This window comes from Phocoena phocoena, chromosome 8 (genome assembly GCF_963924675.1).
Source record: "Phocoena phocoena chromosome 8, mPhoPho1.1, whole genome shotgun sequence".
Lineage (NCBI taxonomy): Eukaryota > Metazoa > Chordata > Mammalia > Artiodactyla > Phocoenidae > Phocoena > Phocoena phocoena.
Window position 1 is genome coordinate 40225981 of NC_089226.1, and position 27617 is coordinate 40253597.

Consider the following 27617-nt stretch of genomic DNA (forward strand, 5'->3'; position numbering starts at 1 on the left):
CACGTTGTCTCGTAGGAAGCTCACGAACCATCCTCCACAACGTTTTGTTGACCATCGTTTTCACCAGGGACTCAGTAAGACATACCCAGTATCTCTGATGAGAACCATCTACTGCTAACCAGCTGGGTACCTGCCAGAGGTTCTTCAGCCAAAATGAATCCCATGTTGCCCAGGTCGCTGATCTTAAGTTCACGGGAAAAAAATCGTCAGCAAGAAGTATCCAGAAGCCTCTGTCGAGCATTCTGCTCTCCGTTATTTATTTTCGTTCCACTGTGTCCATTCAAATCTGTCAAAATGGAAAACAAGCATTTATGACGGAAGTCCCTCGGCAGGACCCATCGGCGCTAATTAACTTCTGCTATAAATCTACCTCCTGGTCTTTGCCTTACCCAGTTAATCTTAGCCTCGTTGCAGAGCAGCAGAAGTTGGGTCAGGGCGACAGTTAAATCAATAAACTCTCAGTCCCTTTTGTAAGCGTTGGAGAGTGACAGAGAAGACGATCGGCAGTATAGGGAGAAAAGCCGGTAAAACAAGACAAAAATTAGCAAGAATGACATCAGAGAAGAATGCTTGAGCAAGAGATGGAGTATAAGAAAGACAGAGAATGAGGAGAAGGAAGACAGCACAGCCCAGAGAAAGCACAGATGCTTTCCTTTGGAAATCTGGGGCAGCACCAATGCTTTCCCCTCTCTCTCCCAGCACTGAGGGATTTCACCTAAAACCACACCAGGAAAACGGTTTAACAACAGTGGGCAGGGGTAAAGACTGTCGGTCATTCATAAAAGGCGGCTGCAGAGGTGCTCCGTGGGCTTCCGCAGCTTCCACCCTGAGAGCTAAGCCTACCTTTGAGATCTGCCGTCTGGTCCCCCTGCTCCTCTGCCATCATCTCCACGGGCTCAGGATTTTTGCCATCAACCACGTCCATCTTGATCGTGCCGAGGTTTGTCAGGAGAAGCATGGGGTCAATGCCCTGACAACTGCTTTTAATATTCTCCAGAACCTTAAGACACTTGTACGACTTGAGTTCACTAATATTCTCCTCCAAGAAAAGAATGTAGAGGCTCAAGTCGTTGTACCCTTCCGACTTGAAATGCAGAACATCAAAAGTGGGCAGGATTTCATACACTTTGAGAACATCCGTCTTCTGTCGGAATGGAACAAACAGCGTGTAGACCACCAGGGGAGCCAGCACGACATAAACCACGAGGTTGATGAAACTCAGCAACTGGAAGATGCCGACGGCAATGAGTTTGCACTGGAACCGATCGGGGACAGTGCTGTCGTTTTTCAGGATGCCAGATTTGATGTTGCAGATGAACTCATCCGAGAGGGAGGAGAGGCTAAAGTAATAGCCCAGGTAGACGCCTGCTAACAGTATAATGCTGAGTGACAGCACCCGACAGCTGATGTACTTGACAATTAAACTTTTGGAGTTTTTCTTTGTCTTTAAGTACTGCTCCACAATTGGGTACTTGAAGTGGCTTTCCGATATCTCCCACAAACTGAAAAGAAACAAATAAAAATAATTTAAACCCTTAACCAAGACTGTCAAATAGAAACACATTCAACAGTATCACACCAAAAATCTCCAATGCCTTCCCTCCCGTACTTCTCTACCTGTAACTTCACTAGAGTACCAGGGAATAAAATCAGGTTTTTTAAAAAAAAAAAAAAAAAAAAAAAAAAAGGAAAAGCAATAATAAAACACTTTCCCCCCCTTAATTTTTTTTTTTTTTTTTTTTTTTTTGCGGTACGCGGGCCTCTCACTGTTGTGGCCTCTCCCCTTGCGGAGCACAGGCTCCGGACACACAGGCTCAGTGGCCCTGGCTCACGGGCCCAGCCGCTCCACGGCATGTGGGATCCTCCCGGACCGGGGCACGAACCCGTGTCCCCTGCATCGGCAGGCGGACTCTCAACCACTGCGCCACCAGGGAAGCCCCAAGGGAAGGACTCTTGATGTGACGACAGGTGTTGGGGCAGACAAGTGAGGGTGAGATTTGGGGCAGTGGGCCTTCCTGGCTCCCAAAGGGGGTCACCAGGTGGATGACAGCTCCCCATGTACTGGTAGTGAGAACCCTAAGCCCAGATGGGCAAGAGCAGGGCTGCTAACTCATACTCCCAAATCCTGATGGGCCAGCGGCTGGGGGCTAAGTTACCTTTGCCCCAGGTTCTCATTAACTTCTCGAGCTGGGCAGGCACCGTCTCTCAAGTCAAGGTCACACACGCTCTTTGCAGCTCTAATTGCGCGGTTGTAAACTTTGTCAAGTTCTTCCATGATAAATTTCAAATCTGAGCAAAGATGAGGAACAGCTGCGAAACGCCAGAACAGGGAGGGAAGGTAGAGCAGGATCGCCACCAGTAACAGGATGTAGGGGAAAAACTGAAAAATAAGAGAGCGAATCACTGGATCAACAGACCACCCCCTGAAGTAACCATGTTAAGCACTGCTAGCGTTTTTCTCATTTTGACACAAAAGTGCGTACCCACATCGCTTGTGAAAGTCAGGCTCCTTACCCAATAACTACTTCTTATGGCTAAATTCACCTGTCCAGGTAATACGTGACACTGGTAACTACCTTTCCCCTCCACTTTGATAGACTTTAATTTGAAATCGTTGGCAGCTACATGGTGACACATGGTGTCTCCTCCCTAATTACAGAAGGAAACAAAAAAATAAAATGATTCCCCTGTCCTTTAGAATAATCCCTTGACAAAATCGCAATTAAGGAACATGTAAATGTCACAGTGGCCTCTGGGTTCTTCTTCTTCTTTTTTTTTTTTTAATTGCTATGGTTTTAGGAGGTCACTAAGGCTTTTAGAATTCTGTCGTTTTCCTTTCTGGAATTTGGGAGAATGACAGAAATGCATAACGTTGCTCAAAACCAATTAGAAAAATGTTGGCTTCAGTGATTCTGTAATCACCCCGTGAAACAGCTGAAATAAGCAGGTAAAATTCACAAAATGCAGAACAGACTTCCATAGTGGACAGACCGTGAGGACCACCCAACATCCTCATTTTACAGCCAGATAATCTCAAGCCTGGAGAACCACAATGGGTGACAGTCATGAGGGGAGCAACCCGATCTCGATGTACATTCAAAACAAATGAGAGGGGATTCAGAAGTCAGAGAGAGCTAAGTGCATCCAGTAACCAGGTCCGCGGGGCGGTAAGGAAAGGCTTAGCCTCAGAGAAGACCAGGAAGCTGCAGCCAGAACAGATCTGAAATTAAACTCAGCTGAGTGGTCTTCGCAGCGAGGTTGCTGAGCCTTTGACCTCAGTTTCCCTATCTATCAAATGGTCGCGTAATACAGGTGTTATAAAGATTAAATTAGATAATTTATGAAAAATGCTTTGCATGGTGCCTGGCACGTCATAGGCACTAAAACACAGCAGCTAAAACCAACGGAAAGGCTACTGAGTGAGCACGTTATCTTCAATCCTCACAATGACCCTGGCAAAGCCGTTGCCGATGGCCTCGCTCTGCAAAGAAGATGCCCAGAGCAGTTTCTGGCCACAGAGCACAAAGCTGGTGATAGAGACAGAATATGAAGCTTGACCTTTCTGATCCCAGAACCATGCCTCTTTCACCATAATACACTGCAAATTATTTTACTTCTCTGGAAAACTCCTCCCTACCTTTGGATTGGTCTCTTTCCACAGCTGCTCAGAGCTGTAACAGGAAGAGGCTACGATGGCCTTGAGTTGACACAAAACTCCCACCCCGACCTCTCTGGGAGCCGGCAGCAGACCAAGTAAGAGTGTGACTCTCACTATAGATCAGATGTACAGAAAAGTTGCAAAGATGGTCCAGTGCGTTCTCGAATAACCCTCATCCAGTTTTCCCCTCTGTTGACGTTGGACATCTCCATGGCACACTTGTCAAGACGAAGGAACCATCGTTGGTACATTACCATTAGCTACATTTCAGGCTTTTATTTGGATTTCTCCAGTGTTCTCATTATTGTCTTCTTTCTGTTTCAAGATCCCATCCAGGGTATGCATTGCATTTTGTTGTCACATCTCCCTAGACACCTTGGTTCTGTGACAGCTCCTCAGTCTTTCCTTGTTTTTCATGAAGAATAACGTTTTTAAATGCATAAAAGAACACATAAATTCGCAAAGGAAATGGATGATGTTGATATATAGCTGTCACAACATTAAAAGACAAATTTGTATGTGCGTCATTGTCAACACATTTAATGGGATCTAACAGATGGTCCAACAACACAGTAACTCTGAAGTGATGAAGAGTAAAAAATACTCTAAGATAGCTGTGATTTCTGTTGGTGACAGTCACACATGGCACTAATACCACTATAGATTCTTGCCTACTTACATACATATTTTTTAATGTTAAGTTTTAGCTTGAGGTACATAAAAAATAAAGCTGCCCTGTGTCTTCTTATCCTAGTTCGTGGACTTCCTGATGCTATCAAGGAGCCCACTTTAGGAATCCCTGCCCCAAGGGCAAGAGAAACAGCACAAATGGCTCAGAAACTCCACAAAGCCCTCACCAACGCAGCTGCTTCCCTTTGGGGTTCTGGCATGGGATGGGGTCCTCAAAACTATTAATCCGGGCTTCCCTGGTGGCGCAGTGGTTGAGAGTCCGCCTGCCGATGCAGGGGACACGGGTTCGTGCCCCAGTCCGGGAGGATCCCACATGCTGCGGAGCGGCTGGGCCCGTGAGCCATGGCCGCTGAGCCTGCGCGTCCAGAGCCTGTGCTCCGCAACGGGAGAGGCCACAACAGTGAGAGGCCCGCATACCGCAAAAACAAACAAACAAAACCAAACAACTATTAATCCAATTTGCAAAGAGCTGCTACACAATGACACACACAACAGGCTGTGATTAGCTGCATTTTGGCTACATAATTCATAGTTGGCTACACTGAAACGCAGTGTTCCTTCAATCCTAGTCACTCTGAAGGGTGCTCATTAGTATAAAAATTTAACTGCGTGACGTAGAGTTTCTGCTGCTTCCATAACTGAAAGAACCAGACATTTCCTTTGGGAACCACAGAGGGAAAACTATTTCTAACTTGGGGCTGTGGAATATGTGTATAAGTCACTTTTGGTTCAAAGCTATTTGAATAATAGTATTTTATCTCGAACTGTTCTTGTGAAGTAGGAAGTGACTGTTTACAGTCTGTAGCAATTTTTCTAACATGCCAACACCGTGTAATAATTAGCACCAATGAACAGTTCAACACTGAATGTTCACTGCAGTTTGAAAAATGAATGTTTAAAGGTGTTTGCTTTCTTCTAAAATATCCTTGTACCTTGATCGCCTCTAGGGGAATGTAGTTGAATGCCTCGTTTCTTAGTTTTTCTCCATAGTTAAACCTCTTTTTTCTTTTTCATCAAAAATGAAAAGGTGATTTGCAGTGAATCTGCAGCAAGATGGCTTTAAAGTGAATTCAAATGAAATGCGAATCCAAAAAAAGCATTAAATTATAGTCTTTAAAATCCTTTTGTCCAAATAAGGAACATGGAAAAACTACCGAGCCTTATGAGTACATCTGCTGGATGGGAACGGCTTTGTTTCGAAGCTCTGTCTACTCCCAAGTGGTTCTGAGATGCTTGGCATCTTTCAAAGCTATGATTGCATGATTCTGTACGATGCCCATGTTAGTTAGTGCTGAGCTATTCCAAAGTTGGTGAAGCTTCTCATAGCAAGGTGAAACCAAGAACTTGGTACACTTTTCAGTCTCTGAAAAGAGACTGAAAAGTCTCTTTTTAAATCTGCCTTAAAATCTTGTTTTGTTTCTGGAAAGGGTTGTAGTTAGAACAACAGACCCTCCAGATGGCAGGGACCTTGGAGGGGATGCGCCCCAGCCTCCCTCCCTGTTCAAATCCCCTCTAGCTCATCTAAGGCAAAGGAACATCCAATTAGGACTGAGCGACTCCTCCCGTGAAAAGGATGTGATCACGTCTTATGGGATTAAATGCAGATGGGTAAATTCATTCAAAAATATCTCCTGGGCACTTGCCAGGTACTAGGCAGTGGGCTGGGAGCATGGCCCCAAAGAGGAAGTGCACAGTTTGCCCCAGGACCACACAGGTCAGGTGGGAATACCAGCTAATAATTAAATAATCAAAACGTAAAAGTGATGATCACAAAATATGTAGTACTGAGGGAACAGAGATGTCCTTGGGGAGGTGAGGCAAGCCTTTGTAAAAGAGGTAACGTCTGAGCTATGTCTTAAAGTACAGTGAGGCAAAACAACAAAGAACCCATAAAGCACTATTATGGGGACTTCCCTGGTGGCGCAGTGGTTAAGATCCGCCTGCCAATGCACGCGATACGGGTTCGAGCCCTGGTCCGGGAAGATCCCACATGCCGCCGAGCAACTACGCCCATGCACCACAACTACTGAGCCTGCGCTCTAGAGCCTGCGAGCCACAACTACTGAGCCCACATGCCACAACTACTGAAGAGGAGAGAGAATTAAGGGGGTATGTCATTCTATTCTGCACTCAAGGGAAGACACCCAAGGCAGCAGGCTTCGTGCTGGGTGACATTCTGGAAGGGACCTAACAGGAGGAGAGACCTGTCAAAGAGAAGATGGCAAGCAGAGCATTTGTGTGTGAAAGAAGAAAAGACTCCTGTCAAGAGAATTAGAACCAAGTTACAAGGAAGCAAGGAAAAACCTTCCTAAAGATCTGTACGAACATGATATGGACTGTCATGTGAGGCAGGGAGTTCTCTTTCACTGGATCATCTGGGAGGGCTTCAGAGCTCTAGATCAGGGATGGGCAAACCTTTTCCCGCAAAGGGCCAGACGGGAAATGCCTGTGAGCCATAGGGCCTCTGTCACAACTAGGCAACTCAGTCATAGTATAAAAGCAGACACAGGTAATAACGTGTAAATGAATGGGCATGGCTGTATTCCAATAAAACTATCTGCAGAAATGGGTGATGGGCTGGATTTGGCCGGAGCGTGTATGTCAGTTTGCCAGCCCCTGCCCTGGACCTTTGCTTTGCAAAGAGTGGTCCACAGACAAGCACCCTCAGTATCACCTGGGAGCTTGTTAGAAATGCAGAATGCAGGCCCCCATCAGACCTGCTGAATCTGAGTCTATATTTCAATAAGATCTCCAGGTGATCTACGTGCACACAGAGTTTGGGAAACACTGGTTTAGATGAGTGGTGTCTACACTGGAAGCCAAGCTGGCCCAGCAGAAGCAGACTCTCCTAAAAAGTAGATAAAAAACCACATTCCTGGCCTTAACCCCACAGGTTCCAACTTGTGTTCTGGATGGGGCCTAGGACCCTGTGTTTTCACACAGATAATACTAAGGTTTGAAAAACTCTGGTCTGGAAGCCTCAGAGAAGCCCTGCAACTAAGTTTCTGTGAATCCACTTAACGGAAATACAGCAAAATTTGACAACTCTGTTCATTTTATTTTCTTGTTGTTTTTTGTTTTTGTTTTTCAGTCAAAAACTGGCTTTTCTGTTTCAGAAAGAAATCTTGCCTAACAGTTGCTTACTTTATGAACTTGAACAAAGAGACCAGAACACCCAAAAAGGCCAGTTGTCAAACAGTCCTAGAGTGCCACCTGCTGGCCCCTTGGATGAATGAACCCATATTTCCACCAGAGACGACTCCTCAGATACTAGAGGCTACTAGAAATAAATGGAGCAGAAGAGAAAGGGAGGAGAAACAGGGCAGGAGAAATGAAAGAAGTAGGTGGGGAGGGATGACAGCATGAGTTATACCACTGCCATAAACTACACCAGTACATACTTCAATATTACACTGAGTAACTTCTTTGCGGGGGGAGGAATTTGGGTCTCCTGGTTTTAACTCTGGCCTCAGAAGTGCGTTGAGAAGTGTTCACATAAACCCTGTGCCTCTAACCCGCTCATTGTGAGCACCAGTCAGAATGCCTCTAGAGACCTAAGTCTGGTTCTGATCATGACCTGCAAGCTACCTCACTCCTCTCCTCCCTTCCACATGTGTGTTCTGATCACCCACTGTGGACGGTGCATTGTTCTCGGGGTACAGTGATGAACAAGACACATCATGGTCTCCGCCTGCATGGAACTTAGAGTCTTGGAAATAAAGAATCAATTAAGGAGAATTAAGGCAAGTAAGGACCATGTCCCAGGGTGATTCCAGGAAAAGTACGGGCTGCTCTGGGAATACACAACCAAGCAACACAGACCAGGGTGGAGTGCAGTTGATATTCTGCTTGGCCAGTGGCCCATTTGTAGGATCTGAAAGTCTGAGGCAGGCCATGTAGTCTACTGTCTACACAGCAAGCCCACAGTTTTATTCCTGGATGCGTCACATTGACCCACCTGGCCCTTGAAGCAGTCTGAACTGGCAACAACCCTCAGTCTAGAGGTTTAGAGGAAGCTTCTAGGTGGAAATAATATTTAAGCTGAGACTGGGAAAATGCATTAGGAGTTCACCGGATTTGGAAGTGAGGCTGCGGTGGTTCACAAGGGCCAGAGGGAGACTGAACCTTGTTAGCCAGAATAGTTTTGTTTTGTTTTGTTTTTTTAAAGAATTAAAGACATTTCATAGGGACACTGGAGGGTTTTGTTTAGGGAAATGACAGTCAGGCAAAAAAGAACACCTGTGATTATGTGGCAAGGGGTAGTAGAGTAGGAATGACAGCGGCAAGATGGACAAGAGGACGGCTGCTGCCCTAGGGGCTGGAGAGAAGGATGAAGAGTTTAAGAGCTCCTTATGAAGACAGACCCGATGGGGCTCAGTGGAGAGTCAGAATGGCCCTCAGACTTCTGGCTGATGTAACAGGGTGGCTGGTGGTGTCATTAATTGAGCTTGAGGTCACAGTGGGGAAAGGCAGGAAACAGAAGTTCAGCTCTGAACAAGCTGGGCCGGAGTCGCGTGCCAGACCTTCAAGTGTTCAAGTTCAGGGTTCAGCTGGGTGTGTGGATCTGGAGCTCAAGAGAGAAGGCTGGGGGCTTCCCTGGTGGCGCAGTGGTTGAGAGTCCACCTGCCGATGCAGGGGACACGGGCTCGTGACCCGGTCCGGGAGGTTCCCACATGCTGCGGAGCGGCTGGGCCCATGAGCCATGGCCGTTGAGCCTGCGCGTCCGGAGCCTGTGCTCTGCAACGGGAGAGGCCACAACAGTGAGAGGCCCGCGTACCGCAAAAAAAAAAACAAAAAACGAGAGAGAGAGAGAAGGCTGGGTTGGAGACAAAGACCTGGCTGTGAACAGCCCATGGAAAGAAACTGAAACCAGGGACATGAAATGGTCCAGGGAGAGGGTGCAGAGGAGGTGGCCTAGGACAGAACTCCAACTTCTCAGAGATGGACAAAAGGAGACTCTAACCGGAGAGTCAAGAGAGCATCTGCAGGAGGGCATGGTCCACCAGACTGGATGTCAGAGAGAAGCCAAGTAGCATAAGCCCCTGCGAGTGAGAATTAACTTAGCCAACAGTGAGGTCGTGGGTGACCCTGGGCAAGACCAGTTTGGTGGAGATGGACATGCTAAAATGTCAGTGGGAAGAGAGCCTGCGAGAAGGGACGGGTTGAGGATGCAGAGGAGAAAGATGGAGAGGGGGATCCCGAGCACAGTGGGTCACACAGGAGAGCAGCTTCGTTCGGGAGAAGGGGCCTCATCCATTCACCAAAAGGACAGAGAAGGCTGGTGCTGCATGGGGACATCAGGGACGTGTGATGGCAGGGAGCTGAGGGTGTTCTCGTGTCCGAGCTTCTGTCTGCTCTGAAGGGGGTGGGGGAGGGCCTTGGAGGGCAGGAGGTGGCAGTAGGGAGTGGGATGTCCTACCGTACCTCCAGGTAATGGGGCACACAGAGCGAGGCAGCCACCGGAACGGTGACAAGCGGCAAGGGGGTGAAAGTCCTTGGAGACAGAGAATGGTGCATCAGCTGTGTATCTGGGAGGGCGCAGAAGGCACCCTAGGGTAAAGAACTCTCACCGAAGTCCTGAATGAATGAGGGGGTGGGGATGATGTAGCTCGGTGTCGAGAACGAAGAGCTAATCTAAGGAGGTGGGTTTTTACATGACGGAAGCACAGACAGAGTGAGGAGTAAAGATATGGGAAGACGACACACATCTCCACGTCCACCCTGAATTAAGGACCTCCTGGGTCAACAGTGGGCTCCCCCACTGGACAGCTCTTCTGCTGGGAAGACCCTCTTGGGGCCGAGCTAAAGTTCACCAACTGGTAACTTTCACTAACAGGTGAGAGTCTAGATTTCTAAAGCCGCACAAACCTGTACCTTTTCACATGTGAAAAACACCTGAAATCTGACAGAGGCCATGGGCTCAACCCGTCTGGCCATGGGACTTTGGACAAGGACTTTGGACTCTGGACAATCGCCTGCCGTTGTCCTCCGCATCCGCTCTGTGAAATGAGGAGCCTGGAGGACGTGGTCCCAGCCAGCTGAAGATTCATGAGTCCATCGAGTGTGGAGAGGCCAAAAGAAACCAACAGGAAAAGCTTTCTAAACTTGAAAAAGAATCCAACAGCCCAACATTTGGGCATGTACTCAAAAGAACCGAAAGGAGGGACTCGAACAGATATCTATCCACCCATGATCACAGCAGCACTATTCACAAAAGCAAGGGGGTGGAAGCAACTCAAGTAGCCACTGATGGATGAATGGCTAAACAAAATGTGGCGTATGCATACAATGGAATATTATTCAGCCTTTAAAAGGAAGAGGATTCCGACACATGCTACAACACGGGGGGGGGAAACTTGAAAACATTATGCTAAGTGAAATAAGCCAGACACAACCGAACAGATATTATTTGATTCCACTTCTATGAGGTACCTAGAGTAGGCAGACTCAAAGAGACAGAGAGCAGAGTGGTGGTTGCCAGGGTTGGGGAAGGGGAGACAGGGAGTTAGTGTTTAATGAGTACGGAGTGTCAGTCTGGGAAGACGAAAAGGTTCAGATGGGTGGTGACGATGGCTGCAAAACAGCGTGAATGTACTTAATGCCACTGAACCACACACGTAAAAATGGCTGACACGGTGAATCTTACGATGTGTATACATTCTCACATACACACACCACTCGAAAAGGCATCAATGTGAACATAAGGCAGCTGTGATTACAGAATCTGGCCTGGCTAAGAAAGTCACACTTATCCAGGTAAGATCCTCCTACCTTATCTGGATCTCCTGTGGGTCTGTTTCTACTTCTGGGTTTCCTCTCGTGCTCTGGTTGTTTTTGATGGAGTGCTGAACATCACAGGTGAAAAACCGGAGCGAGAATCTGAGGCTCTGGAGAAGTTACTTCCTCCAGGGAGGACTGGCTTGTTTCTGCTTCTGGCTGGCAGGTGGACTAGAGACACTGACAATCCCAAATCTTCTTCATTCAACCGACACTGAAATGCTCTGAACCAAGACTCTAGACCCTATGAGGGCTGGCTGAACTCTGGATCACCCCTCACTCCTCAGCGATGGCCTTTCAAGCCTACGGTGTTGACCAGGGTCCCTCCAACTTGGGCTATTCAATCTTTGTCTCCAGCCCTGTGAATCTGGCAAGAACTCTGCACAGATCCTCAGCCAAACTTCCACGAAAACAAGCTAGACTACCATCACCAGAAAGAGAGCTCCTTCGTCTTTCATTAACATCGAAAACTTAAGCTTGACTACCCACGCTGCTCTACAAGACTTCCCCTCCTATCCTGCAGGGGCAGTGGGAGCCCAGAGAACTGATTCTCATCTTACAGCCAGCAACTAGTCCTGTGACTCCTGGGCGTGACCTCTCAAGGTGTCCTTATCCTCACGTGTAAAATGCATTTGGATCACAATCTTTGAATTTCTTCTTACTCTAAAGGTTTTGCAGTCTCTAAACATCCCTGCCAACTCTTACATTGGACAATCCCATAATATACATTCTTCTTCTGTGGATCCATCAATCTCCAGCCCGGCCACTGATTACAACTTTCCATTCTCAGAAGACCATTAAAACAGACAGATTTAAATTACAACAGCATGCATTTAGATTTGCAAACAAAGATGTTCAGTTTCTAGAACTGTGCCCATTCATACGGAAGATCCTTATTACTCGCTGCCTGGGCTACTACGTCATGCAAAGTTGATGAGGACCCAACTGACGCTAAGGCCGAAAGCCAAAGAGAAAAGCCCAACCCCAAAGAAGAAAGGAGTCAGTGTAGGGCATCATTGTGCCAAATGGCACGCAATACATAAACATGAGGGAAACAAGCCTGAGTCACAGCAAAGGACTTAAACTGTTCTTTTTAAAAAAGAAGTATGCTGACTGTTCAGCAACAGGTCGAGGCAGGAGAGAGTCAAACAAACATCAGTCTTTGGCTTTTTAGAAGCTAACATACCGGGACTTCCTGGGTGGCGCAGCGGTTAAGAATCCACCTGCCTATGCAGGGGACACGGGTTTGAGCCCTGGTCTGGGAAGATCCCAAATGTCGCGGAGCAACTAAGCCCATGCGCCACAACTACTGAGCCCATGTGCCACATCTACTGAAGCCCACATGCCTAGAGCCCATGCTCTGCAACAAGAGAAGCCACTGCAATGAGAAGCCCACACGCCGCAGCAAAGAATAGCCCCCGCTCGCCACAACTAGAGAAAACCTGCATGCAGCAACGAAGACCCAACGCAGCCAAAAATATATTAAAAAAAAAAAAAAAAAAAAAAGCTAACACACCATGCTTTCCTTGGTGGATGCTAAAGATGCACAAACATTCTATTCATTTGCACGATGAACAAAAGAACCAGTGGCTGAAAGTAATGACAGGCTGAAACAAAGTCCTACTTTCACGAGTATGGAGAAGACCCAGCGGAGCTGCTTCATCGCTCAGAGAACGTCCTGCTGCACAAACCTGCCAACTCTGGCCCAAGTTCCACACTGCCCAGCCTTTGTGAGCCCTGCCTCCACACTCCCCCGACCACGGAGCTGCTGACCTGCTCCTGTTCTCTGCAGGACATTGGTGTCTCCCAGGTAGCATCTCCCCTTCCTTGCAGCATGTGGACCCATCAGAAAGCAAAGGCATGTGTTCCAAAAGCTGTGCTGCAATTAGTACCCCCAGATGGAATCATCCCTGGGCTTCTCGATGCTGCAGTAACACATGCGCTGGAAGCTACTGACCTCTACGTGGGTCCTTACTTTTTCCAAGAGACCCTGTGTGTGGTGGAATAGGAGCTGGCCGAAGCTCTGAGTCCCAACTCTGCTGTTCTCTAACGAAGCTCACTGAGGCATAAAAAATGTACTGAGAGCCTCAGATGGTTGACACCGCTGGGCATCAAGGGTAGAAAGGCCACCGAGACACATGAGGTGCCGGCGACTGTGGAGCTAAAATCAAGGAGCGCCTCAGTTTCCCATCTGCTCAAGGAAGGTGCTGGACCAAGTAATCTCTGAGGTTCCTTCTGATTTTAATGTGCTACAGTTTTACGATCTGAGTTACAGCCCTGGTTGGCCACACGCATCCATGTGGCTTTGGACTGGTGCAGCCTCTCTGGGCCTCAGTTCCCGCATCTATAAAGCAAACAGGTGAGATTTGCAATGTCCCCAGTTACCTTATGCAGACACAATGGAAGGTTTCCAGAGTCACCCTGCAAGGAGTCCTTCTGCTGGACGGCTGCCCAGCAATAAGAGTCCACGAAGGAGGCCTGACGCCACGAGAAAGAACTGGGGGAGAAGCAGCTTATTTGGGTACCTAAGAAGCAAAAACAGATTGTTCCAAGTAAATGAAAGTGCAGGTGTCTGGACCCCTCCTGCCCCACCCGTAATCCCTCCCTCCCTGCCTCAGACTTTCAGGTGTTTGTTAAGTCACCAAACACCACTACAGGAGCGAGGCCAGCACCAAAACCAAACCCCCAAGTCTGGAGTAAAGCTGAATATTTGCGAGCTTTCTGGCCAACACTGGTCATGACAGCAGCTTGGGCTCAGGTGGGGAAAAACCCTTGAAAGAAGTGAAACCATCATAAAGGAAAAGTGCAAAGGAAACACGCTGAGTTGGTTTAATTTGGGGTGAGGATTGAGAGAAAGGAGAGGGTTATAGGGCGGGGAGTAGGAAGCGAGGAGGAGAGTCAATGCAGAAAATTGAACCAGAAAAGGAGTCCTTTTTAGGGCAAAGAAACAAAGGACATTCAGCCTGAGGACGAGAAGGCTGATGGAACATTTGGTAATACACCACTGGACGGCAAATCGACCGTTTTCCAACTCCTCTAAGAAAAAAGAAGGCACGGGCCCAAACTGCAGTCCAAGTGGTTTCCACTCAGAAGGCAGATGCTCCAAACTGCAAGCCTGCAGGCAGGGAGATGGGCGTGGGATGGGAAACCAGGAGCGCTGGGTCCCACTCGAGGCTCTGCCGTTAACTTGCTCTTCTGGGAAGGAGCTCTGGACCTCGGTTTTCTCCTCTGCAAACTGAGAACTACATCGCTCCGCAAAGGCTACCGTTACTACCTGGAAGATTCTTCATGCCCCTGAGTGCCTCCCGACTCACATGAGTCACCGTGGAAAACAGGCCAGTAGGACTTTCAGGGTGCAGGGCTGAAGCCGTGTCTCCCCTCCTTGCCAGCAGGCAGAGGGCCTGGTGCTGAGCCTGTCCTGAGCCCAGCCCCACTCCCCTGCCCCATCAAGCAGGTACAGGAACATATGTCCCTTCCAGGCACAGGGACCAGTTGCTGGGGGACAGCTGACACACTCTTCCACAGCCTGCACAGCGGGGGAGTGCCAAGTGCCTGGGCTCTGATGTTAGCTGCATCTGAACCTAACTCTGACCCTCACAGCCGGGTGACCTCAGGTCACTTACTTACAAAGCCAGGGATCTCCAAATGGGGATGACGTTAACGTCTAGATTCTGAGTAGTGTTACCTGGTTCCCGGCAGTTGTACACGGCACATCCTTCTGTACCAAGTGGCAGGCAGATTCTGTTACAGCTTCAAAGATGGAGGAGGGGGTGCCCACCATTCTCCCTCCCACCCTGCAGAGAGGACAGGACAGTAGGAAGACACTGAGCTGGACTTCCCTGGTCCCTTTATGAGGGACATAAAAAGCCTCAAAGGGTCGCCCTCCTCTGGTGAGGGGTCGGCCTTTATACTTGTGACAGGAGAGGGTGGTGATGGGTATGTTGTCTGGAGAGTAGATTCTTGTGGTGAAGGGGGTGCAACAGGCCAGGCTCTGAGTACCCCCTCTTCTTCATCAGGTGCCTTTATGCCCACAGACGTCAAGAAGGGACTTCTCAGATAGAGCCCTTGGAGATGACTGTGAAAAGTCACACACTTTCTGAAAGCATCCTCTAATAGGGTAACTTCTTGCCAACCAGGAATGGTTTAAATATGAGTTGGGGGTGGGAAAGACATTTAAGGTCCCTTCCAACTCTTATCCCATTAAACTTGAGTTCTTACGTTTTATAAAAAATAGAGCAATCGGGATAGCACAGGACCCCGGGGCCAGCCTCACTCTGCTGTTGCATCAGTATTCCTCTGTTAAATGCTTCTAATGAGGTCCAGACACCAAGGCTTACTGGGCATAAAACAGCAGATACTGTAAGAAGGACAGACAGGCCCCAGGTTATAGATGGATGGTTTCTGGCAAGATGCTTGCTTAGCAGGATCTGTCCAAACACATTCTCCTGAAAAGGGACAATGCTGTTAGGATTTCATGGAAACCCGTCTGGCCTGTAGTCCTCGTGCATGTAGCCAGCATCTAGTAACCTTCTTTCCATAGGAAAAGTGCTTCAAGTTGTCCTGGGACGTCAGGGGCCTCCCCCAGGGCAGTGATGGAAACTGTTGGAGCATAAATAACTCAACTTTTTCACACCAAAGCTTTTGCAAACGAAGAAGAAAGGAAATTTAACAGAGTCTACAGACAGAGGTAGAGCACACGTTGAGCTCCTAAGTAAATATTCTTCATCTGGAATGGAAGATGAGAAGAAAAGGCAACCAATATTCACAGGACACCACGCCACCTTTAAATCATTACATTACCTCATTTAAACCTCACAACCAAATCGAGGGAGGGGAATAGACAGATAGATAGGTCTTATCTTCATTTTACCCTGGAGGAAACCGAAGCTCACAGTAATTCAGCAATCCCTCATCCGAGGAAGTCAGTGGTAGCATCAGAATTTGAATGTGTATCTAACTCTCAGTCTCTTAAAATGCTCCTCTCTGGACCAGTCACTCCAACAAGGCCGAGCTGGAGGAGGTCCCGGGAGCCTGGTGGAGCAGGGTGGTTTGAACACTCGGTTACTCCAACTAACCAGCACGGGCAGAGCTTCCTAGCAAGGGTCAAGGTCAAATCTGAGAAAAGGAGCAGATCAAGCCCCGGGTATTGGATATTCCCAGGCCAGAAACGGGAAACAAAGGAAGTCAAGAACCAGGCAGGGGCAGGAGTAAAGGGAGGGACCTGCAGGAGGTCCAAGCGGGAGGGTGCAGGGACCTGCCCGAGCTGGGCTGTGCAGCCCTACACCTTCCCCCAGGGCCTGACAGCCTAGCCCGGCCTAAAAGCACATGTCAGGAGGCTCAGCTGCAGCCGTGCGGCTAGGATGTTCGGGACCTGGACCATCGTGATTCATCTCCAGATGTTAACTCCACATCCTTTATCTCATTTACTCTTCAAAATGATATTGGGGGGTGATGATTCTGTAACGGATAAAAATGTCGAAATTACTATGTTGCGAACCAGGGCCTAGCACAGTGTTGTAGGTCAATTGTACTTCACAAACAAACAAGCTCATAGAAAAAGAGATCAGATTTGTGGTTACCAGAGGTGGAAGATGGGGGGGGGGGCGGGGGAACTGGATGAAGGCTGTCAAATGTACAAACTTCCGGTTATAAGGTAAATAAGTGTTAGGGACGTAACGTGCCCCATGACACATATAAGGACCACTGCTGTACGTTCTATATGAAAGTGGTGAAGAGAGCCAATCCTAAGAGTTCTCATCACAAAGAAAAATTGTTTTTCCTTTTATTTTGTATCTGTATGAGACAACGGGTGTTCGCTAAACTTACTGTGGTGATCATTTCAGGACGCATGTAAGTCAGATCATTGCCCTGAGCACCTTAAACTTATACAGTGCTGTCTGTTAATGACACCTCAGTAAAACTGGAAGAAAAAAACCAATAATTTTGGGAGGCAAACAGGTGTTTTATATATTTTCCTAGCAGTCTTCCAGTAAGGAGAGCTTCCGGTCTCCTTCGTCCACCTTTTTAAACTGTTGCCAGATCATTCACCCTCAAGCTCAGTTCTGATCTTGACACTCCCCTGGCTCAACATTCTTTCATCGGTTCCCCGTCACCCAGAAGACAAATCCAAACCGATGCTCCAGTCCAACCCAATTATTGCTGTGGCTTGCACAGGCCCCATCTGCTCCTAAATCTGTGCCTTTCCTCACATCAATCCCTCTGCCCGGGGGGCCCTCTCTCCAATACTTGTTAAAGTCAATGCCCCTCCATGTCCACCTCCATGGCCCATCCTTCAAAGCCCGGCTCAGATATCACCCTCTGCATGAAACTGTCCCCACTCAACTCCCAGAGCCCTTTAAAGCCATCACAGACAGAGAATCACCTTCAACCATGTTGTACGGACATGCACGTCTTATCTCCTCTAGTAATATCTCAACGCTTGACTAGCAGAGTGAACATACACACACACACACACACACACACTCTCTCTCTCTCTCTCTCTCTTTCCCTCCCTCCGTCCCTCCTTCCCTCCCTCTCAACTTCATAGAGCACCCTGTATCAAATAAATAACACCTGTCTGAGTGCTTTGAACGTTCCCAAGTACTATGATAAATAGTATCTCAACTAACAGTCAAGTCTCCCTGTCAGATACCACTATCCCAGCTGAGGAAACAGAGTCCCTAATCCACAGTGATCCTCCAGCCTGGGTCCCATGCCCTTTCCACTCCGCTCTGCCGCACGTTGGCTGAATGAGGGCACTCTGGTTTCTAGGGAGTAGCTTTAAGTGAGATCTCCATCGCCTTTCACAACTGTACAGAAACCAAGAAATAAGTTTTGGCTTTACACCAAGAACAATACCACTGCTTCTGTCCAGCTGAGAGTGCAGACAGAGGTGTGGGCTTTCCATATGTGTCTGGCCGGATAGAACGAAAGATCATGGGCAGGAAACACGTGCTCCGGGGGCTCCGTGGCAGCAGCTGCAACATCTGCTAACAAGTGACCCACGTCACAGACATCCCTCCACCCACTCTCCGGGCCCCGGTCTGGAGCCCAGGGCGCGGGTCACCCCTTCTCCTAAGTGTCAGCCCAGCTAAAACCTGTTCCTGTACCACAGACGCAGCTGGTGGAGAACCAGAGGGTAACACAGCCTGAGGGGAGACAGGATGGGAGCCAGGGAGGTGGGCCAGCCCAGCAGCTTCTCCGTGGCACCAACACTAGCTAGTGCAAGGCTAGTGCAAGGCTCTCTGTTCCTGGTCCAACCCATCCAGAGGGGCTTTGGCCTCGTTTTGCTGTCCCTCTTTTTTGGATAAGCTTTCTTTTCATTCTTCTCATTATTATCACCCAGTTGGTTAGGAGGGCCCACATCTGAAGGGCTGTGAGTTCTGAGCCAGCCCCTAGCATCTTCTGACAAACATATGCATCCTCCCTCCCCGGGTGTTGTGTGGGAATAAGTTATCTGCGTTGCTTCTGCATTTAAATGCTACATGCAACTGTCAGGGTAGTGCAGGAATCAGGCTTCCTGAGAAGTTAATGCAACTCACCAAAATCGCCAGTTTAACAACACACCAATAGAAAGATCTAGTTAACTGCCTGGGAGGACATTAGAGGAATTTTCAAACGGAAGAGATTCTAACCCGGTAACCAGCACAGTGAAGAGAGTGAAGGGGCAGCAGAAGCAAGAAAAAGGAACCACCCCTTGTTGTGTACTCTGACCCCATTTTAAAATGGGGAAAGTGAGGACTTCGTGACTAGTGCGTTTTAGAGATGGGGTATCAACCCAGGTTTCCATCTTAAACCTTCCCAACACGAGGAAGAGGAGGCAAGAAGCACAGGTTATTGAAGAAAGTTGGGTCAGAGAAGGTCGAAAGAGAAGGAGGGAGACAGGATAAGTTTCTCTGAACAAAACAGTAAGTCCTGGGCTTGCTGTTTCTGGGAGGCAGAAAGGGAACACAGCGGTCATTACTATCGATAGAATATTTTAAAAGTTTGCAAAATGTTTTTATTTTGCAAAACTAAAACTCAGTTCTATTTCACTTTAATGTAAATGATACACACACACACCATTCACACACATATATACACATACCCGGGGGATCCAGGTAGGTCATAATACAACCTATGAAGCACTGAATTTGAAAGTTCTTGCTATATTTTAAGGTTGCCAAAAAAGTTGAAAACAACTGTATTATAAACTCTCAAGTTCAATGGGAATAATCACATAGAAAGGGACCCTGATTGTGTGGTAGAGAAAGAGATGGGTAGTGGTCAGCGCTTAAAAATAAACATGAAATAGTAACAAGAACTCATAAGGATGAAACAGGCCTGAATCTGTTTCAAGCACCTTCGACACCAACATAAGACCAAATGAAGTCTGTCCCAAAGGATGGCTTCTTGCCATATACTCAGAGAGCCCAACCCTGATAAAATAGAGTAAAATTCCAAGAATCTCAGGACTACTTCTCTCTCTAAAAAAGAAACAAATTCCTCCCCTCTCACCTCTCCAGGCGACTTCAAACCAACCTCTAGCGTCAAACACAAGCAAATAAATAAAGTCCCAAATGGTCCATTCTTGCCTTCACTTTTGCTTTGCGGGAACTGACCCCACGGCACAGGTGTTTTAAACCAGTGTGAAAATATATAAGTACTCTCTGTAGCCCAAACTGAAAAAACTGAATTGGAATGATAGTTTTCTTTTCCTTTAAACCAAGTTGATTCACCAGTTCTCTTTTTTCCCACAGCTAAGCCTGGCTTTTAAAGACAACCCAACCAGAGCTAATATCTGCTCCTTGATAAAATGGGCATAATCTAGTTTTATCTTCTAAATGAGACCCAAGAAGTCCCCAGATACTTCACTACCCATCCCAAACAATAAACTGTTTGGCATTTCTGCATTAATAGTTTTCTGCTTTAGACAAAGGCCCATCAGTGCACAATGCTCTCACGTATGGAGGGGAGTAACAGCCCGGACCACATGGTCCAGGATTTGTGACTACAGGGCAGAAAGCCAAGGGAACATACAGTTAAGGTGGCGAGCCTCCGATGGAAACTGCAGGGCTCCTTTAATTCAGTCAAGAATGATGGCGTAAACAATATAATATTACACAGCCTGCTAAGTGCAAGAGCGGAAGTGAAAAGGGAGCTAGACAGGGACCGCAGCTTGAAGGAACCACGAGGCCAGCACTATACCCAGAAGAACAGACTAGACAACTAAGCAGCGGTTTGAAGTGTCGCTTTCCTGAGGTGGAGAATCCAGTCCCTTAGTACATGCAGAACGTCTAGACCACACAAAGGAAGAACTTGCATTAACCCAATGTAAAACCTGACAACTGTCCAGTGAATAAAGTTTCAATGACCTGGGTACCAGGGAAAAAAGATATGAGAACTTAATGTTCTAGTAAAGATGCAAAAAAAAGTACTCATTGTATTTAAATATTATTTTTTTTAAAATTTTCATCATCTGAGATTAACTAGTTCAAACATACAGAAAATTACAGAAAATAATGTAACAGATACCTAGGGGTTTAAAACAATATTGACATTTTGCTTTGTTTACCTCATCTCTTTTTTAAAATTAAACATTTTATTTTGAATTATTTTCAGACCTATAGAAAAGTTACAAGAATATTACAACGATATTCAGCTATAAAAAAGAAGGAAATCCTGCAATTTGTGTCAACATGGATGGACCTTGAGGGCACTATGTTTAGTGAAATAAATTAGACAGAGAAAGACAAATAGTTCTGATCTTATTTATATGTTTTATCTAATAGAACTGAACTCACTGAGACAGAAAACAGATTGGTAGTTGACAGAGGCCGGGCATGGTGGGGTGAGGGAAATGGGTAAAGGTGGTCAAAAGGTAAAAACTTCCAGTTATAAGATATATAAATTCTGGGATGTAACGTCAGCACAGTGCCTATAGTTAACCATACCGTATGGTATATTTGAAAGCTAAGCAAGTAGATCTTTAAAGTTCTCATCGTAAGAAAAAAAATATAACTATTTGAGGTGATGATATTAATGAAATTTACTGTGGTGATCATTTCACAATAGATACATATATCAATTCATTATGTCGCACACCTTAAACTTATGCAATGTTATGTGTCAATTACAGCTCAATAAAACTGGAAAAAATAAATAAAATGTGTAAACATACAAAATAGAGCATCACCATAAAAAATAATTTTACAATGAAATACCACATTGTCAACATTCTGCCACACATCCTCCTTTTATACACATGTATGTATAATATATACCTTTTTTGTGAACCACTTGCAGAGGTTATGACCCTTTCCTCTCAAAGTGTGTATCTTCTAAAATAAGATATTCTCTTACATAACCCAGTCCAATTACCAAATTAAAAGCAGCAACAAAAAAACGAAAACACTACTGCTATCTATATTCAGATTTCACGAACTATCCTTTACGGCAATTTTTTTTCCCCTCTACTCAGGATCCAATCCCTCACCACACACAGTGCATTCAGATGTCATATCTCTCTAGTTGCTTTATCCTGGGAGGGTTCCACAACCCTTCTCTGTCATTCAAGACCCTAACGTGTGAAGAGCACTGGCCCTCTGTTTTGTGCGACACCCCTTCATTTGTGTTTGTTCATTGTTTCTCCATACTCTGATCTAGGTTCTGCATCATTGGCAGGGATCCCAATAAGGGAAGGGTTGTTGGTCATCCACAGGACACCCCCGGAGGCGCCTGACAACAGTTTCCCCCATGACAGGTAATGTCACCTATGATGGTCACTTGGTTAAGGTGCCTTCTGCCAGGGCTCTGCTGTAAAAGTGCCTTTTTCCCTTGAGAAATAAGTGGTCTATGGGGAGACGACCCTCCTAGACTGTAAGTATTCTGTTCCCCAACAAGCTTTCATCCAGTGGTGAATCAAATACTTCAACTGTGGTTGCAAAGTGAAGATTTTCCAACTTTATTCTTCCCTCTACATTTATTAGCTGGCATTTTACTACAAAAAGGAACTTCACCTTCCCCACATTTTTTTCTTTTTTAGCATAAACATGGACTCGGGTAGTCTTTTGTTTTTCAATATTTTATAATCCGTTACTTTTATTTATTTTGATGCTTAAATTGTTTCAAACTAGCTCCTGTACCTAATATGTTCCCTTTGGTTTTGAGCACTTCCATACTTCCTGGCACAAAATGTTCTGGGCTTATCTTGTACTTTCCCTGCCCCAGCCCTATAATTGGCCATTTCTCCAATGAACCTTCAGTTCCTTTACTCGGTAATAATAAAAAAAAATTTAATAAATTTATTTATTTAATTTTTGGCTGCACTGGGTCCTCATTGTTGCGCGTGGGCTTTCTCTAGTTGTGGCGAGTGGGGGGGCTACTCTTCGTTGCAGTGTACAGGCTTCTCATGCGGTGGCTTCTCTTGTTGCGGAGCACGGGCTCTAGGCTCGCCAGCTTCAGTAGTTGCAGCATGCAGGCTCAGTAGTTGTGGCTCATAGGCTCTAGAGCGCAGGCTCAGTAGTTGTGGTGCATGGGCTTAGCTGCTCCGCAGCATGTGGGATCTTCCCGGACCAGGGCTCGAACCCGTGTCCCGTGTCCCCTGCATTGGCAGGCGGATTCTTAACCACTGCGCCACCAGGGAAGTCCCGGTAATAAAATTTTAAAACGAAGATTTGGACGCTAGCTGTGCTCACTGCTACTGAGATGTCATTGCTCCCAGGCCCTTTCAACAGACACAGATAGGAAATCTATTTGTGTGTGTCTGTGTGTGTGTGTGAGTTTATGATGAGACTTCTAATTCCAATCCAACACCACTGGGATCTTCCTTGTCTTCCCTCATTCCATGTTTGTATCCATCTTTCATTTAGACCCTTAGTTCCCAAATACATCAACATAGTTACTCATTGGCTCAATCCTAAAAATTCACACAAAATAATTTCAGAACTTTTAGGGACTTCCTTGGTGGCACAGTCATTAGGAATCCGCCTGCCAATGCAGGGGACACAGGTTCGATCTCTGGTCCGGGAAGATCCCACATGCTGCAGAGCAACTAAGCCTGTGCACCAGGACTACTGAGCCCGCACGCCGCAACTACTGAAGCCCACACGCTCTGGGCCCCATGTGCTGCAACTACTAAAGCCTGCGCACCTAGAGCCTGTGCTCCACAGCAAGAGAAGCTACCGCAAGGAGAAGCCTGTGCACCCAACGAAGAGTAGCACCCCCCGCTGTAACTAGAGAAAGCCCGCACGCAGCAACGAAGACCCAATGCAGCCAAAAATATAAATAAATAATAATTTCAGAATTTTTAAAGCAAAGACATCTTCTGGTATTCATTTTAAAAGGTTCACTCTGGATGCTATGTCAAAAACTGGCCATTCAGGGTCAAGAACCGAAGTAGAGACCAGTCAGGAATCTATTGCAATAGTCCAAGTGACATAAAAAAGAATGAAATAATGCCATTTGCAGCGACATGGATGGACCTAGAGATTGTCATACTGAGTGAAGTAAGTCAGACAGAGAAAGACAAATATGATACCGCTTATATGTGGACTCTAAAAACATTTATAAAACAGAAGTAGAGTCACAGATGTAGAAAACAAACTTATGGTTACCAAGGGGGAAGGGGGGGAGGGATAAACTGGGAGATTGGGACTGACATATACACACTACTATATATCAAACAGATAACTAATAAGAACCTACTGTATAGTACAGGGAACTCTACTCAATACTCTGTAATGACCTATATGGGAATAGAATCTAAAAAAGAGAGTATATATGTATATGCATAGCTGAGTCACTTTGCTGTACAGCAGAAACTAACACAACATTGTAAATCAACTATACTCTAATAAGAATTAATTTAAAAATAATAACGATAACACAAATAAAAAAAAAATAGTCCAGATGAGAGAGAGTATGAAGAAATAGTCACAGCACACGTCTGCCCGAAGTCTCTTCCATCACCTCTAGGTCCTAGCCTGGTCCAGGGCAAAGGTTTTGCTTCTATAAAATGAAGATTAACACAAAAGGTAGATGAAAGGTAAAAAGGGAAATTAATACAAACATCTCTGCTATAATACAATTTGTGTATTTAAAAAAAAAAGTAGTATTCTGCAAAATCACTAAAATAACAGAGCTATGGAGTATATAGGATTGAGGCAGATCACTCCAAGTCTCTGCAGATTTTGTACCTAGAGCACTAATCAAACAGCAACCATCCTGATTAAAAACACAGTGGTGTAGGGCTTCCCTGGTGGCGCAGTGGTTGGGAGCCCGCCTGCCGATGCAGGGGACGCGGGTTCGTGCCCCGGTCCGGGAAGATCCCACATGCCGCAGAGCGTCTGGGCCCGTGAGCCGTGGCCGCTGAGCCTGCGCGTCCAGAGCCTGTTGCTCCGCAACAGGAGAGGCCACAACAGTGAGAGGTCCGCGTACCGCAAAAAAACAAAAACAACAAAAAACACAGTAGTGTGATGGAGGGTGTGTAAGAAAGGCTGCTGAGTTCTGCACCCAAGGAAAAAAGTGAAACACAAAGACCAGACAGAACCGCCTGATAGCACCTCCAGAACAGGGCATTTGACCAGTGTGCGGCCAAGAGGAAGAGCATGGGGTTAATGGGCATCACGTGCGCCATATTCCTCTGAAGCTTGCTTCATCCAGATCTTCTTCCTTGGTGGCACAAATCACTCACATGCTGAAAAAACGTATATGAACCAATGTGACTCACACATGATACTGGTATTCCCCATACGCTAATCACATATAAGCTACTTTCCATCACAGAATCACCAAGAACAGATGTCATTTACTAAATACTACGAGTAGACAGGAATTAGATGCTCTCACTCAATCGAATAAAAGAACCTGTGAACTAGTTATCATTTAGCGTCATTTGTCAGATGCGGAAACAGAGGCTCAGAGGGGTTAAGCAACTTCCAGAGGCAGACAGCTAATACTTGGTGTAGGTTCCATACAATCCCAAGCGTGTGGCCCTCCTCTTTCCCCAACATGATGACACCCTGAGAACAAGTGACCAGGGGAAAGAGAAGGTGGAGGCGGGGCAGAGTGGAGAAGGACAGGCGCTGTGGACAGCAAGGCCAGCCAGTAACACAAGCAGAGCAGGAAAGGGCCAGAGACCTAATTTGTGCGAAACAACATGGAAGTCCAGTTAGGAGTGGGGAAGGGATTTTAGCCTAAAGGGAAAAAATTAGGTACATCTATAAGAAGAGGTTCTAGAATCTCTATTTCCTGAATATTGCTTTAAGATCCCATTATATCCAACAGTTATTAAGTTTTCTCTTTTACTTGCTAGTAAGTTACTTAACCTCTCTGAACCTAATATTTCTTGTTTGCAAAACCTCATAGAATTCCTATAAAGATTAATGAAATATCTACCACAGTGCAAGCAGATAGTAAGAACTCAGTAAATGGTAGCTGTTTTTATTTCTATGCATCGGGCGCACCATGGTAAGCTCTGGAGATACAAAGATATACGGTTCCTTTGTCACATCCTGTATTATTTTCTTCAGTGCACTTATAATTATTTGAATTTCACTGTTCTTACTGGTTTACCTGTTTGTCTTATCTTCTATAAATCTTGAACATACGCATTGTGAAAGCCGGCCTTGGATAATCGGGATTTGAGATTTAACTGGGCCCCAGCCTGAAACTAGACCCAACTTTGTTAAGACCTTTTGTATCACCTCTCCCTCAAAGTTGCCTTTTAAGAGCTAGGTCTTGTAGTTCCTGCAACAAAGAAATCCTGTTGTGTGGCAGAAGGCCTTGAGTGTCTAAATTTGGTATTTAATGCCACAGAGCCTTTGTGCCAGCAGCATACCAAAACAAGCCAAGAACCTTGCTCTCCTCAAGGGCTGTTCCTTTTGTTTCTCTTATGGTACAACAGAGCACAGCTGTTCTCCTGAAGGCATGCAGACCTCGATGGCATTGCGCTCCAGCCAAGAAGCATTTATTGGGCATGATACCATGGGGGATTCAAAGACAAAGAAAGCGTGGTCCCTGTCCTCCAAGAGCTTGCAGTGCACGAGGAGGCCAAGAATATGAACCACTAATGGTAACAAACAGAAAAATTGCATAAGGTAATGGCTGAGCCATGGCAGACTTTCATACTTGAAGGGAGGAGAGGAGAAAACCCAGGCTGGGAAAGAGCATGAGAAAGGCTCGGAGTCTTTAAAGTTCACCGCATGTTATGAAGGGGAGCACAGCACGGTGCCTGGAACAGAGTCCAGCTGGGAATCAGATAAAGGACGTCCTGGGATGACATGCTGCAGTCTAGACTTGATGCTATGATAATGGCAAGGAGGTCTGGCAGGACGGGTGGAGGGACTGTGTTTTAATACCCTTAGGGCTGCATTTCATGCACCCATGGTCCTGATGCCCTGCTGAGGCTGCAGTGCTGGCCATGATTCTAACAGAGAAGGCACCCTCCCCAGCAAGAAAGCCAGGAGTGGGGAAGATGGTCCCGAGAGTGGGGAAGATGATCCCGTGGCAGCAGGGCCGAGACTCAGAACAAACTAGTAGCTTCTGTGCTGGGTACAAGCCCGTTCTGCTTTCAGTGCACTGTTCCTCATGCACAGGACAGGGAGAGGGCAGAGGACACAGCAGTGCCCGAGAATTCAGGCTTCAGAATCAAAGCTACAGTCCAGCTCTGCTCTGTGTGCCCTTGAGCACGTTATCTGGCCTCTATTGGCCTCAGTTCCTCAACTGTCAGAGTCATACAGTACTGGGGCGTGTTTAGCAGCTAACCTTTACTGTAAGGTTACTATGTCCCAGATATGGTTCTAGGGCTCACGTGTGTTAATGCATTTAATTCTCACCACCCTGTGAGATAGGTTTTACTATTACCCCATTTATTGATGAGGAAACTGGGGCACAGAGAAATTATGGAACTTGCCCAATGTGTCACAGTGTATGTGTGGTGCACCAGGATTGGAACCCAGGCAGCCTGTCTCCAAACTCACATCTTAACCAATATTCCACAGTCTCCCCAGAATTAAAATATACACCTGTTTTGAAGAATTTCTGCTGGGAAAAATATCATGCTAGAAGGACCTAGCACACAGGCAGCGTCAATATATGGTGGCTTCATGTGATAAAGGACTGTTATTAAATATATACAAAGAATTCCTTGGATATAGAAGATGCGGTGTATATATACATAATAGAATATTACTCAGCCATAGAAAAGAATGAAATAATGTCATTTGTAGCAACATGGATGGACCTAGAGATTACCATACTAAGTGAAGTAAGTCAGACAGAGCAAGACAAGTTTCATATAATATCACTTACATGTGAAATCTAAAAAAATGATACAAATGAACTTATCTATAAAACAGAAACAGACTCATACACAGAGAAAACAAACTTATGGTTACCAAAGGGGAGCACGGTGGGGTGGGGGGCAGGATGAATTAGGAGTTTGGGATTAGCACATACAAACTACTATATATATAATAGATAAACAACAAGGTCCTCCTGTATATTCAATATC

General features: G+C 46.3%; 1 protein-coding gene across 1 annotated transcript in view; it reads right to left on the minus strand.

The window, feature by feature from the left end:
• Window positions 1-206: 206 nt before the first annotated feature.
• The window catches only part of PANX1 (pannexin 1), a 37365-nt gene continuing 9954 nt past the window's right edge, over window positions 207-27617 (minus strand). The window contains exons 2-5 of the mRNA XM_065882513.1: window positions 13511-13650; window positions 2157-2380; window positions 844-1502; window positions 207-286 (exon numbers count right to left, since the gene is read on the minus strand). Coding sequence (XP_065738585.1) covers window positions 207-286; window positions 844-1502; window positions 2157-2380; window positions 13511-13650 — 1103 coding nt within the window. The remainder of the gene's footprint in view (window positions 287-843; window positions 1503-2156; window positions 2381-13510; window positions 13651-27617) is intronic.